The sequence below is a fragment of the Fopius arisanus genome, unplaced genomic scaffold, assembly GCF_000806365.1.
Source record: "Fopius arisanus strain USDA-PBARC FA_bdor unplaced genomic scaffold, ASM80636v1 scaffold00243, whole genome shotgun sequence".
Taxonomy (NCBI): domain Eukaryota; kingdom Metazoa; phylum Arthropoda; class Insecta; order Hymenoptera; family Braconidae; genus Fopius; species Fopius arisanus.
The window spans coordinates 2,548-16,586 of record NW_011887982.1 but is presented as its reverse complement, the minus strand read 5'-3'; the positions used below and the strand labels follow the sequence as shown (position 1 = coordinate 16,586).

Genomic DNA, 14,039 nt, shown 5'->3' with positions numbered 1-14,039 from the left:
GCCCATTAGGATGGGTAATGAGAGCGAACAGGGCATTCGTTTTACCACAGTTTGAACGTTCACAGATAATTGCACGTACTGTATTGGGTAAAAATGGACCGTGACGATTCTTTTGTTTATCTTTCTTTTTCTCTGTTATCTAATCGAAATACATCACTGGCAGCTTCGAACTTTGCTGCTTGAACTCCATCTTGACAACTGCTAGCAAGCTCTATAAACACATGACATTTATAGACTTGCATTTCAGTCTGCGCAAGAGCATGGTGGTGTGCAAACGTCTTAGAACGCGGAAGGGTAAAGGAGTTGTCAACGATATCATCAACAAGTTACCCATTGAATTGCATATACCGTGCTACCAGTATTGTGGGCCGGGTACCTAGTTGGCTAGACGATTAGCACGCGGTGATCCTGGGATAAATCCATTCGATAAAGCGTGTAAAGAGCACGATATATCATATTCAAAAAATAGAGAAAATTTGCCAGCTAGACACACCGCTGATAGAATTCTGGAAGATAAAGCTCTACACAGGGTTTTTGCTAAAGACGCTAGCGTTGGTGAGAAGGCGGCTGCTTGGAGTGTGATTAACCTCATGAAGATGAAACATAAATTCGGTATGGGGCTAAACATTAGTACTGTTCCGGTGGTGGTGGTGGTGGTGCTGGGATGGAACGTAGAGGGGGAAGTGTGAAGAAGAAGATACCACTGCGACAGATTATACGAGCCGCCAAAGGCTCCATGCTGCCTGGACCCAATGCTGTGATGAGCGCAAAGGTGCACGTGAAGCAGTTAAAAATGTCGGAGGGAGGAAAAAAATGAAGCCGACGGCTCGAATTCTCCCCATCTCATCGAAAATTGGGGGAATTTTAACAGCATTTCTAGTTCCATTATTGGCAGCACTCAGTGCGACAGGTGCCCTAGCGGGTGGAGCTGCTGGTATCGCCAAAGCTGTCAACACTTCACCATGGAATCCATCGCTCTCGGCAAGGGAATATACTTAAAACCCTATAAGTCTGGCCTGGGTTTACATTTGAATCCAAAAAACTTCGCGGAGTTTATATGAGAAATGCGTTGCCTCGAGGTGGACCCTGGAAATGTGAATCAACTGTAGTGAATCATGATGGTAAAGATGGTCCCGGCACTCATTGGGTTGCATATAAAAAGAAGAATCATGAAGTGATTTACTTTGATAGCTATGGCAATTTGCGTCCACCTCAAGAGTTGATTAATTACTTCGGTGGCGGTGGTGTTGTGAAATATAATCCTAAAAATTATCAACTATTATCTGTGGGCATTTATGTTTGAAATTTCTAGCTGGTGAAATGATATAAAGCAGCAAAAAGTTCACAATGATATCAGTTGAGTGTTGCCCATCATGAGTGATTCATTTACCTTGACCCTGTCTGGCCGATCTTCTATACTAGAGGCCCGCTATTTCCCGCCGATTGAATTATCACCAGGGAAATTGTATAGTGTGGGGCTCGTTCAATTTCTCACCTACAATTCAATTCCTAATATCGACGAAGGATGTAATAAATTTTACATTGAAAAAGATGGATTGGTGATAAAATTGACTATACCAACTGGAAGCGATGAAATTACTGATATTGAAAAATTTTAGAAAGATCAATTATCAGTGTATGAAATTCCCATCACCTTACGGGCAAATGATCAGACGCTCAAGACGGTGATTGAAGTACCCAAGGATGTGGTGATAAATTTCAGGCCGTTGGACTCCATTGGGCAACTGCTTGGTTTTCAAGGACAAGGTCTGGCATATTCAACATTCTACGAATCTGCCACGCCTCCAAATATCATTCATGTGAACTCTCTACGTATTGAGTGTAATCTAACTGCAGAAGCCTACATTAACAATCGACGTGTGCATACAATTCAAGAATTCTTCCCAAGCATTCCACCTGGATATAAGATCATTGAAACACCTGCTCAGGTCACTCACTTGCCAATCGTGGTGCGGTCAATAGACCATCTGCAATTGAAAATTGTCGATCAAGACAATTGCGCTGTGAACTTCCGTGGCGAACTCATCACAATACGACATCATATAAGAGCTCATTGAATAATGGGTATTGTGGTTGAGGGGAGGAAAGTCGGTCTCAGTTATAAAAGTGAGGACTCATGCCGGCAAGCGAACAGTCGTCGAGTGCATCTCACGAAGCTGACATCGCAGAACATCAAGTTCCTGCGTACTCTGGGACTAAGAATTCGCGGAAAAGGAGGAAAGTGAGGGTTTGCTGTGTCTTCATCGCCTGCTGTTACTGTCATCTGCCATGGAAGAGATCCTGAACATTCAGAAGCGGATAATCTTTGATGAGTCGATTGCTCATTATGAGATTCATTCGCACCAACCATTTGCATCATCTTCCTTCAACAACAATGACGAAATCCGTATTTCTGTACAACACCAGGATCTCTATGTATTGCCATGCAAGAGTTCATTGCACATTTGTGGTAGATTAACTAAAGCCGATAATACACTTGTTGCAAATACACAACTTGTGAATAATGTCATTTATTCGAGGAAATACGCTATAAATTAAATTCAGTGGAAATCGATAGGTGTAAAAATGTTGGCTTGACAACATTAATGAAAAATTACATCTCTCAGAGTCCTAGCCAGAAATATCTCATGGAAAATGCGGGCTGGAGAATTGACAACGAGAAGAAAATAACTGATGAGGCAGGATATTTTGATGCATTTAGGATTCGCTGAAGATTATCAGAGAATTGTTATGAATGCAAAGCAAGAGTTAATCCTAACACGTTCACACAGTGACTTTAATGCTATATTCCAAGCCAATGGTGGACCACCAGCTGAGCACTTCAAAATCACAATCACCAAGATCGATTGGATGCTGCCACTCGAAAAGTACAGCTTCTTAATCAGATTTCAACAGACACGGTCGTGCCGATTAGCTTTCGCTCTTGGGAATTGTACGAGTATCCTCTGCTACCGAGCACAACGAAGCATGTCTGGACTGTGAAATGCTCAACGCAATTGGAGAAACCGCGTTACGTCATTCTCGGCTTTCAAGTAGCTAGAAAAAAATCGGGCTTTGAGGGATGCCAGTGCATTCGATCATTGTAATATTCGAGAAATCAAATTATTCGTGAATTCGCAAAGTTATCCATATGGAAATCTGAATTTGGACATTGAACACAACCAATCAGCTCTTCTCTACGATATGTACACCAGCTTCCAAGCCTCCTATTACCATAAAGAGCCTGAACCACTATTCAGCAGAGCGGAGTACTTGAAAACAAAACCCCTCATCGTCATCGATTGTTCCAAGCAGAACGAGTTCTTGAAAACCGGCCCTGTGGACATTCGTCTGGAGTTTGAATCATCGCAGATCTTCGTCGCCAACACCGCAGCCTACTGCTTGATCTTACACGATCCAATCATCGAATATAGCTTACTCACCGGCAATGTCGAGAAACTTGTTTGAAAAATAAATGTAATCATTCAACTGAATAAATAAACAATAATTATTGGAAAAGAAAATCTTTTTATTTCTCATCAACGACATCATGACCAAGAGCCGAGTCTGCCTCGGTTTTCAATGATTCAAACATTATGTTTACACCGAGTTTGAGTTCATGTAGAATGCCTAACATGGGGGCTGCTGAACTTTTCTCGTACAGATTTGGCCCCCTTTTTCGCTTGGATCCACTGCTCCATGAACTTACCCAACGATCTCGCACAAAATCATCATCCGCTCTCACTATCAATTCTTCAATGCAGTTAAAAATAACAGCCAGCTTTTTCGTAATGTGGATGGATAATGATGGATGGAAATCTATCAGGAAATTTTATTAGAATTATTTGCGTAGGGTAGTTTTTCTAGGATTATCTGACGTGGAAACTAAGACAAATATGACTTATATGTAGCGGAAACAGTACGAATCAGGGAAAAAATGTGAAATGAATTAGTATTTTATGGACGACAAAATATTTTGATTGGAAGATGTTTTTTTATTTTATAAAAAACATAAGTTGGAGCCCAGAACAGGCACAGGCTCGAACTCTCACCTCATCATACATACCAATATAATTTAAATACAGCGGAAAACTATATATGTGCACAATAGAATATTATTTTGTCTAAACATTTAATAAAATCGAATAATATGAATCAATAATCTTGCACTGAACTTGACATCATTAGATTTTCTCTATCAAATCTATATAGAAATAACATATATCACTGTATAGATGTACAAACAATCCACCGCTGAATCCTACTTTCGGTTCCAGCACTAGGGTCTGGATGTGATTTACTCAGCACAATCTCCTCCTTCCCTCCAAACCCAGCAAAACTATCCCTGAACCGAGAGAATCCCCAAAATCCTCCCTGCCTCCAATTCTCTGGGGAACCTCTCCCAACATTTTCAATGTCCCCTCAAAATCGCCCTGAAACTCCAAATCCTCCATATCTCCAGTGTATTCAGTCCTATCCCTCTGACAACTGTCAATTCCACGTGGTTTCTCCCACTCAAAGCATGTCACCAGCATCACCACCAGTCTTCAGACACCTCTCCAGCTCCCCATCTCCTTAAATACCATAAAAGGCGTAATACAATCATCATTTCATTACGTGCTGATGACATCACTCGAGAACTGACCACATTTAGAAACATGCAAATCTTCACAGTTGGAGAAATTAATTATTTCAGTACGTAAAGTGCAATGTGAGGGAATACAGAGGTCTCTTTGGGATTATCAACAGATGTAATTTTCTTCTGCATATCGTCGCACTGTAGCCAAGTCCCGCTTGATCTGAGACAGTAAGCGATAAAATGGTTTGACTGGTAATCAACTATACCAGCGAGTCTGAAAATAACAATGACAAAATGAATATTTCAATAGTATATTACTCTTATACCGAAATCACTTACCGATACGTTCTCTCTAATTCAAGAGATACTGGGAAATCACTCAGAAAACCCTTCATTGCTGCTTTGGAATTAAATTTTTTCAAATTTCAAAAACGGGGCTTCAAATTTTAAAAACGGTTTATCCTTCTGTGAGTTTGGATTCGAATATACATAAGAGTATTTCGCAAGAAATGCACAGTTGAAAGCGTATTTTTTATAGAAAGCGCCAGTTATAACTGAAGCCAAAGTTTCTTTTTTTAGTCTTGTTTTGTTCATAGTGTCATCGGGTTTGATTAATTCCCATTCTTCTCTAGACAGTTGAAGATAAAAAGTTTCAAATTTCACTTGGTTTTCACCATGAGAAGTATCAGGTACGTCGTCTTCGGCGACATCCTCGAACTGTTCACCATCAGAATCTGCCTGAGCGTCAAGGAGTACAAGTTTGGCTTTTGGGACTACTGATATACCTTGATTCTTTCGGGCTGGACTCAGGTCCCCTCGCTTATCACATCTTACGTATGTATAAATTGAATGAAGAATGAAACGACCATCCACGTCGCAACTCATTTTGTGCCATATAGGATCTGAGTGGGCTGGGAAATCGTTGGTTGAGAAACGGTCGATATATTTTTCGATTAACGCGATAACCTCTTCCTGAGAGACGTTTGGTATTCGGCCCATTTCCGAGGAATGTAGACCTGAAAATTGGAAATGCAAGAATTTATACATTATACTTTTTTATGTGAATTTTACTCGTGTAATCACGTCAATAATCACAACTGGATGATAATGTTTGAATTTTAACCTGTATTGACAAACGAACTCACGTGAATTCAAAATACAACACCTGCCGACATGTACATCACCTCATTCATATGACTCGTATTGTACCATTATACTTGAACATCAACGTATAAAAGTGATTTCATGATGACTAATTCACTTTACTAAAAAATGTGGCGTTTGACAGTACAGCTATTAAAAAATTACAACTATGGATTATGAAGTCCAATTGAATGTGTCAAATTTCGTGTTTTCCAAATTGAGTTCTATATTCGTTGAATCAAATCTCGTGGGTTGTAAATGACCGATTACTTCGAATCCCGTAATGAACCATGTACAATTAATTTTCCTCTATTGCTGTTTATATTTCTTCCAGCTTATACACAAACGCATGCCTTCAGAACAAAGAATAACAATAGGGGCAATTCTTATATTTCTTAAAATGCCCTAATCTTTTTTAAACTCACAATAGCACTAAACAATTTCAAGAAGTAGTAAATGAATAATTAAGCAAAACAAAAATAGGCTTATGCTCTACTTTGCCGATACGTGAAAATAATGATGAAACCTGTTATATCACATAAGTGATGATGGTAACATAACAGTAAAAACTTTTTTTTTTAATCATAAAAACCTTTTTGATTAGAAATCGAATTCTCAACCTATTCATAATTATATTTTGAAACATATAGAAATTTCATTGTGTATATAAACTCTTCTTACTTCACAAAAAAAAAAATTTCCATTTTGATTTCCATGGTAAGTTTCATAAGTTGTAATTGTATATTTAATAACTCAGTAAAAATAAATAAATTAAAGTAATTATTCAAGTCACTAGTTGGATCACGCACAGAAACTTATTTAAATTTTAACAAACTGACAATTAATATAGCCATAAAAGATGGATAGAATTTTTCATATTCATGACTTCACTGTTAGGCAAATGTTGCTATTCCTCGGCATTGATTGCTCATTAACATTGCAGAAAACACATAAACCCATGTAGATCAAGCATGTGTCACGTTTTAAGTACATAATTAACGAAGTAGAATCCGGTCATCTTAGAGTGAATAAACATGTTGTTCAGTGGTCAGGGAAATGTGGAAAATCTGGGAATGTTATGGAATTTGAACGCTCTGGAAAAGTCATCGATAACTTGGGAAATTTCTAAAATTTTCTGGAATTTTGTAATTAAAAATTGGTTTTTGGACGATGAGATGAACACCATGAGAAAATATAGTTTATTTCAAGTACCATGGCGAGCTCACTATTCCTATGGTTGAGTTCTGTTGTATCGCACAAATCATTCAAGGGGAGACCCTACTTAAAAGGCCGACAATGGAAAATAAACGAACAATGCATTAGTCAAATATCCTTGAAGGATTAGTTGTTCGGCGTAATAAAAAAAATTTTCGATAAACCCAGAATACTAATTGGTTTTAATACTTGAATAAGTCTATTAGTTCAAAATTTGGTATCGCAAAAGAGATCGAAAAATCGAGACAAGTCAATGAATTTCAAAAAACTTTTCGCTGAATACCCCGATAAAGTGTTACGAAACGAACATCCATACTCATGCTTGTGAAGTTGATAATTGTATTATTTGAGGCGACGCTTACGTTTCTCCGGAATCTGCTCGAATTCATTATATAATTAGCGTTGAAAACTAATCTCCTTTTCTTGGATGCCAGAATATAATTTTTCTAAAAAAAGATATATGCAAGTATAAATTTAAGAAAGTGGGGGAACTGGTATAGCAATATTACTTTAAATTATATGGAATATTATATTATATCGAAGTTCATACCTTTACATATCCCGGCCCCGGACGAGCTCGTAAAGAGACGAAGGGGAGGGTTGAGCGCCAACCGGGTGCGTCCTCAGGTGGCGGATAGAGGGACGGCCGGGGAAAGGAAGGGGCTGGGGGACCAGGGTCGGGTACTGAGAAGAATCAGAGCCTGGATCTGGCTAGTCCTTGCCGGAACCCGGTCAACGGGCGCCATAGGGGCAAACTCGGGGGTAACTCCCTGATAGGGCGCTCCAAAGCACCGTCGCAGACCGACTCCCCAAGCCAAGATGGGAGTTATCGTGCCGATGGCTGGATGGCACTGGGGAATAGTGTCGTTAACGATACCCTTGAGGCACCAGGCAGCACCTCATTGTAGCGATGCCTTATCTCAGTAACCAGGCTCTGCTGGGGTGGACCTCTATTTCCTAGGATACTCGTGGGATGTCTATGTACAAATCACAATTATCACACAACGCCGAAGGCGGTGCCCTCCCAGAGGGAACGCCAGAGGTAAACAGAACAGTTGGGGCAGCAGTCCCCGGGGATCCCCCAGGGGTTCTGGAGACGGCCGCGGTCTCGGCAAGGGGGTCGGAGGAGGGAACTACCGTGGTAGGACCCACCAAGGACCAACCTGTCCTAAAGGACAAGTGCAAGGGACACACGGGCGCGGAGAAGCGCAGGGCTCGCAAGGCCAGGCTGGAAGCCGAGGCTTTGCGGGAACAGTGCTCCTCGCAGGGAGTGACGGGGACCCCAGTGGGAGTGGTTGGGGGGACCGGAGCCAAAAGGCCTAGGACCTCTGGGGCCACACGCCCTGAGGTCGCCATGCTAAAAAAGAGGGCGAAGAAGAGGGAGATTCCAGATTATCAGTAGGACAAACAGACATATGCCTTATACAGGAGCCCTGGTGTTACAAGGGATCTGTAAGGGGATTTAACCTAGGTGAGGAAGAACTATTCTTTTCTCGGGGTAACCCGGGACCCAGGGCCTGCATCGTAGTTAGAAAAGCGTGCAGACCCAGGGGGATGGCGAACTTCTGTCACAGGGACCTGGTGGCGGTTATGGTGCAGGTACATGGGGAGGGGCCGACCGCGGACATGGTCCTTTGTTCCTCTTACCTACCGCATGACTCTGCGGAGCTGCCACCCACTAGAGAGCTGCAGGAACTGGACAGGTACTGCAGGTCTAAAAAGCTGCCGCTCATCATAGGCTGCAATGCAAACTCGCAGCATGTGGTATGGGGTAGCAGTAAGAATAACGCCAGTGGATCAGCCCTGTTGGAATACCTGGCGAATGCGGAGCTGGAGATCCTAAACAGGGGAACTAGCCCCACGTTTGTCACCGCTAGGGCTCAATGTATCATTGACATCACGTTATGCGATCGCAGACTGGCGCACCGGTGCGTGAACTGGAGGGTGGACCAGGAGGACTCGCTCTCCGATCACCGGTGCATCAGGTTTGAAATTCAAGGCACTGCTGAGATCGCGCAGGGACTCATGCGTAGAAATCCGTAGGCCACCGACTGGGGCTCTTTTAGGAGGGAACAGGAGGAAAGGCTAGATGTCGGACGTGTGAAGCCCAGCAACATCGAGAGGTTAGAGGACGAGGTGAAGAGTATCCACAGAGCCCTAACCGAGTCCTTCCATCAGGCATGTCCGATCAGACCATGCAGGGTAGGAAGGAAAGTTAAATGGTGGAACCGGGAACTTGGGAGACTGAAAGGCCTGACCAGGCGTCTCTGGAACCGAGCGTACCGCACCAAAAGAGAAGAGGACTGGACTCAGTACAGGAAGATACAGAGGGAGTTTAAAAATCTCATCAAAAGATCGAAAGAGTCAGCATGGAAGACCTTCTGCGAGGAGCTGGAAGCACTGCCACAAGTGGCCAGGCTTCGCAGGGTCTTCTCTGCCGGACACGTGCAAGGCTTGGGTGGGATCATACTACCTGGTGGTGTTGCTATCACCCAGCCAGATGAGATACTGGAGCACCTGATCCAGGTGCACTTCCCCGACTCTGTTATACAGGGGGAGGGAATGTGCTCTGGTATGGAGTGGGCACGGTCAGGCGAGGGCAGGCCGATTTGGGGCCTGGCCTCGAAAATTGTGACGCTGGACAGGCTGCGGTGGGCGGTGGACTCCTTCGAGATGTATAAGAGTCCGGGGCCTGATGGCATATACCCGGCTTTTCTGCGGAAAGGAGGCCCGCTGCTTCTGCATAGACTGCTACCAGCATTAAGGGCTTGTCTTGCTTTAGGACATGTCCCAGGAAGATGGCGGGAGGTCAGGGTTGTGCATTCCTAAACCAGGTAAATGCAGCTATGACAACGTCAAAGCCTATCGGCCTATCAGCCTGAGCTCTTTCCTACTGAAGACGCTGAAAAGGTTCGTTGACAGGCACATCAAAGAGGGAGAGCTGACAATGAATCCCATTAGCCCCTCGCAGCATGCATACCAGGCGGGCAGATCAACTGAGACGGCACTGCACAGCCTGGTTGCAAAAATAGAAAGAGCAAAGGAAAGGAAAGAGGACACCCTCGCTGTCTTTATTAACATAGAGGAGGCCTTTGATAATTCCTCCTTTGGAACCATGGAGATGGCGGCGGCATCCTTTGGGATAGAGATATCCATCATCAGATGAATCGCCGCTATGCTCCGAACTAGGTTGGTCCACTCCTCGCTCGGGGACAGTACAGTCAGGGCGCTAGTAGGGAGGGGCTGCCCGCAGGGGGGGGTCATCTCGCCGCTGCTGTGGCTCCTCGTTGCGGACGGGCTTCTCACTGGGCTTGAGAGACTGGGGGTGGACGCAATCGGATACGCAGACGATGTGGCTTTGCTCCTGAGTAGCAGGAATGAGGGCATACTACACCAGAGGATGCAGAATGCGCTGGACTATGTTCAGCAGTGGTGCACCTCTCATGGACTCAGGGTAAACCCGAGCAAGACGGAGATGGTGCTCTTTACTAGCAGGAGGAGGTGTGTCGTAAGACCCCCCTCCATTTATGACACAGTTCTGGGCTTTTCGAACGAGGTAAAATACCTGGGGGTATGGCTCGATAGAAGGCTTAGCTGGAAGAAGCACATCACCATGCAGACGAACAAAGTCATCATGACTTACTGGGCATGCAGGAGGATGTTTGGCAGCACGTGGGGGCTTAGGCCCAGAATCGTGAAATGGATCTACACGGCCATAATGCTCCCACAGCTTGCGTACGCTGCTGTTGTCTGGTGGACGGCAATGAACAAAGCCTGCCACAGGAAAACGGTAGACAGGACGGGCAGGATTGCGATGCTGGGAATTACGGGGGCCCTCTGGACGACCCCCACCTCAGCACTGGAGGCTCTGCTCTTTCTCCAGCCGCCCCACCTTCACATTAAGGAGGTGGCGATGATCTCGGCTGCGAGATTACGACTGCAAGGTCGATGGAAGGAGGCCAGTAGTGGTCATGCGGCAATGCTCACGGCGGACAGCGAACTTCGGGGACTGCTGTCCTGGGGAGGAGATGCCTGTTTTAAGGTCAACCTTGGATATGGGGCAACCCAACTAGGGAGTGACAGAAAGTGGACGCCACCGACGGGGCTGGTCTGGTACACGGATGGCTCCAGAATTGGTAATAGAGCGGGGGCAGGGATCTGGTCTGAGGGACCTTCAATTGCAAGGGCCCTTGGATTTCACCCGCATACGACCATGCTCCAAGCAGAGCTTGCAGCCCTGAAAGCCTGTGCCAGGGAAATTCTGGGCAGGGGGGACAGGGGCAAGAAGATATACATCTGCTCAGACAGCAGGCGTGCGTTGAGGGCACTGCTCAAGAATGAGAGTTGCTCTCGATTAGTCAACGACTGCACTGACCTGATGGAAAGGGTGGCTTCCCATAATCAGCTGGAAGTGGTCTGGATACCGGGCCACGCTGGCATCCTCGGCAACAAGAAAACCGACGAGCTGGCCAAAAGAGGTTGCCTAGAGGTTGCGCCAACAGAGGAGAACCCAGTGGGGGTGCACATAGACTTCGTTAAGGATATGATCTGGAAACGAGCGGAGAGGGGGGTTGTGGAAAGGTGGCGCTCTGAAGAGGGCGCCAAACATACAAGGACCCTTTTTCGTGAACCTTCAAAACAGCTGGCGGAGATGCTGGTAGGGCTGAACAGGATACAACTCCGGTCTTTGATCGGACTTATCACTGGGCACTGGCCCCTAGCCTCATACCTGGCGAAAATAGGCAGAGGAAGTGACCCTACCTGCCCGAAGTGTGGACTGGCGGACGAAAACCCGCACCACTTAGGCACCAGATGCAGTGGTCTTGACGAGATCCGTTGGGACGTCTTTGGGACCACTTGCATCAAGGACATGTATGTCGATATGGACGGCATAGATGGGCTCTATGAGTTTGCTCGAAGGGCCAACATACTTGCACCTATTGACTAGGCGGCTGACAAATGCAGGGTGCAAAATGGCTGGAAAGCTCGTTGCACCCTCCCTAACATAGAAGGGAACGCCTAGAGCGCTATAAGACTATAAGACCTTTACATATCGTTGGATTTGTTTCTGACATGTTTCAAACTAAACCATGTGGTTGTGCCATTACAACTACAACTACCATGTTTCGGTCTGCGGTACATTTCCTGCAAAAAAATATTCAATTATTGTAGAAATAAGGAGAAATTGAAATTTTTGACGTTTTCTAATAGATTCATGACTAGCAGCGACATTCATATATTTACATGACCGTAGCCGATTCCACAGTGAGATCAATTTCCTTTTAGTGCATAAGAAAATTCAGCATCATCGCCCATAGTTACACACCTTATTATAGTTCTTATCATAGGGCAAACCATGAAAAGTGTCTATTTTGGGAGGCTAGGAGAAACTCCACAGGGTCCTGTAAATTGTGGATAGTTGGATAGATACATTGAATGAAATCATTATTTATATCGAGCCCAATCACAATTCTACAAGGAGGTGCCCTTACAGCTCAGTTACTCCTTAACACATTGAGAGATATAGCTCGTTATCATTTCGAAAAATGCATTGAATAATAATCAATAGGTCATGATAAACGCGGTCAATACACGTAGTTCAATTCCAGACATTAAGAAGATTGAAGCTGGTGAACGATCCATGGATTATAATTTAAATCGTTAAACTCATATCTTTGGGAATTCGAAGTGATATTGCAATGAAATTACCACCATCTTCAGTATCAAAGTTTTTGTAGTTTAACGTTTTCCATGAGGGGATTAGCACCTTTCACCATAGAATCTATTCACCATGTGTTCACTAACTGGCATGAGAGATTTATATCTCAACAGAGTGGCGAGGGCGGTGAGGGGCGGGGGGAGGGGGGGGGAGATGTATCTATTTGTGGAATCCACTTTTTTCGACCATCACTAAAACTCTTTTGAGATGAGCGATGGGATAAAAAAAAAAGTCTCTACAGGGGTAACTAAATCGACTCAGGGGGTGATTCTGGGTCGATCTGTACCTATCAATTTCGATCTTTTTTTTCACCCTCACTAACCCTCCTTCAAAATGACCGATGGGATGAAAAAAAAGTATTTCCTTCCACTCATTTAACCATCAACCCTCTATTTTACCCTGCCAGATTCATCCCACCGTCAACCCTCATTTTCCCCATGACTCATTCCACCCTCAACCATCATTTTTGCCGAATGAATTCATCCCACCATGAATCTCCTTCGCACCCTGGCACACTCTTCCCACCCTCAACCCCTAATTTTTTTCCAATGCACTCAGTTCACCCTTCTATTTTTATTTTTTTCCAATACACTGATTGGACTCCGCAACTCCGTCTAATCCTTCCGTGAATCAATCTACATACACCTGTGGACCCTTTTTCACCCCGTCGGTCATCTTGAAAGAGGGTTAGTGAGGGTGAAAAAAAAGGTCGAAATTTATAGGTACAGATCGACCCAGAAACACCCCCTGAGTCGATTTACCCACCCCTGTTAAGACTTTTTTTTTTATCCCATCGGTCATTTTGAAGGAGGGTTAGTGAGGGTGAAAAAAAAGTTCGAAATTTATAGGTACAGATCAACTTAGAATCACCGCCTGAGTCGATTTACCCACCCCAGTAAAGACTTTTTTTCATCCCATCGGTCATTTTGAGGGAGGGTTACTAAGGGTGAAAAAAAACGTCAAAATTTATAGGTACAGATCGACTCAGAATGATCCCCCGAGTCGATTTACCCACCCCTGTAAAAAAATAAAGGGTTGAAGCTGGGATGAGTGTGGCAGGGTAAAATAGGGGGTTGACGGTGGAGTGAGTGGAAGGAAAAAAATGAAGAGTTGAAGCTGGGATGAGTGTGGCAGGGTCAAATAGGGGGTTGATGGTGGAGTGAGTGGAAGGAAAAAAATAAAGGGTTGAAGCTGGCATGAGTGTGGCCGGGTAAAAGAGGCGGTTGATGGTTAAATGAGTGCAAGGAAAAAAGTGAAGGGTTGAAGCTGGGATGAATGTGGCAGGGTAAAATAGGGGGTTGATGGTGGAGTGAGTGGAAGGAAAAAAATAATGGGTTGAAGCTGGGATGATTGTGGCAGGGTAGAATAGGGGGTTGATGGTGA

At 44.3% G+C, this 14,039-nt stretch overlaps 2 protein-coding genes across 2 annotated transcripts; both read left to right on the top strand.

Annotated features, from left to right (window-relative positions):
* Positions 1-8,491: 8,491 nt before the first annotated feature.
* Positions 8,492-9,766, top strand: LOC105272701 (uncharacterized). Its single transcript, XM_011314914.1, has 2 exons — positions 8,492-8,922; positions 9,004-9,766. Exons 1-2 carry the CDS (start codon positions 8,492-8,494, stop codon positions 9,764-9,766), a joined length of 1,194 nt encoding a protein of 397 aa, XP_011313216.1.
* Positions 9,767-10,112: 346 nt separating this feature from the next.
* LOC105272700 (uncharacterized) lies at positions 10,113-11,885 on the top strand. Its single transcript, XM_011314913.1, has one exon. The coding sequence runs from the start codon at positions 10,113-10,115 to the stop codon at positions 11,883-11,885; it is 1,773 nt and encodes a 590-aa protein (XP_011313215.1).
* Positions 11,886-14,039: the final 2,154 nt, after the last annotated feature.

Coding starts and splice junctions, on each gene's coding strand:
- LOC105272701 (XM_011314914.1), top strand. CDS start 8,492: ATGGCGAACTTCTGTCACAGGGACCTGGTGGCGGTTATGGTGCAGGTA. Junction 8,923..9,003: donor TCCGATCACCGGTGCATCAG/GTTTGAAATTCA, acceptor GGGCTCTTTTAG/GAGGGAACAGGAGGAAAGGC.
- LOC105272700 (XM_011314913.1), top strand. CDS start 10,113: ATGCTCCGAACTAGGTTGGTCCACTCCTCGCTCGGGGACAGTACAGTC.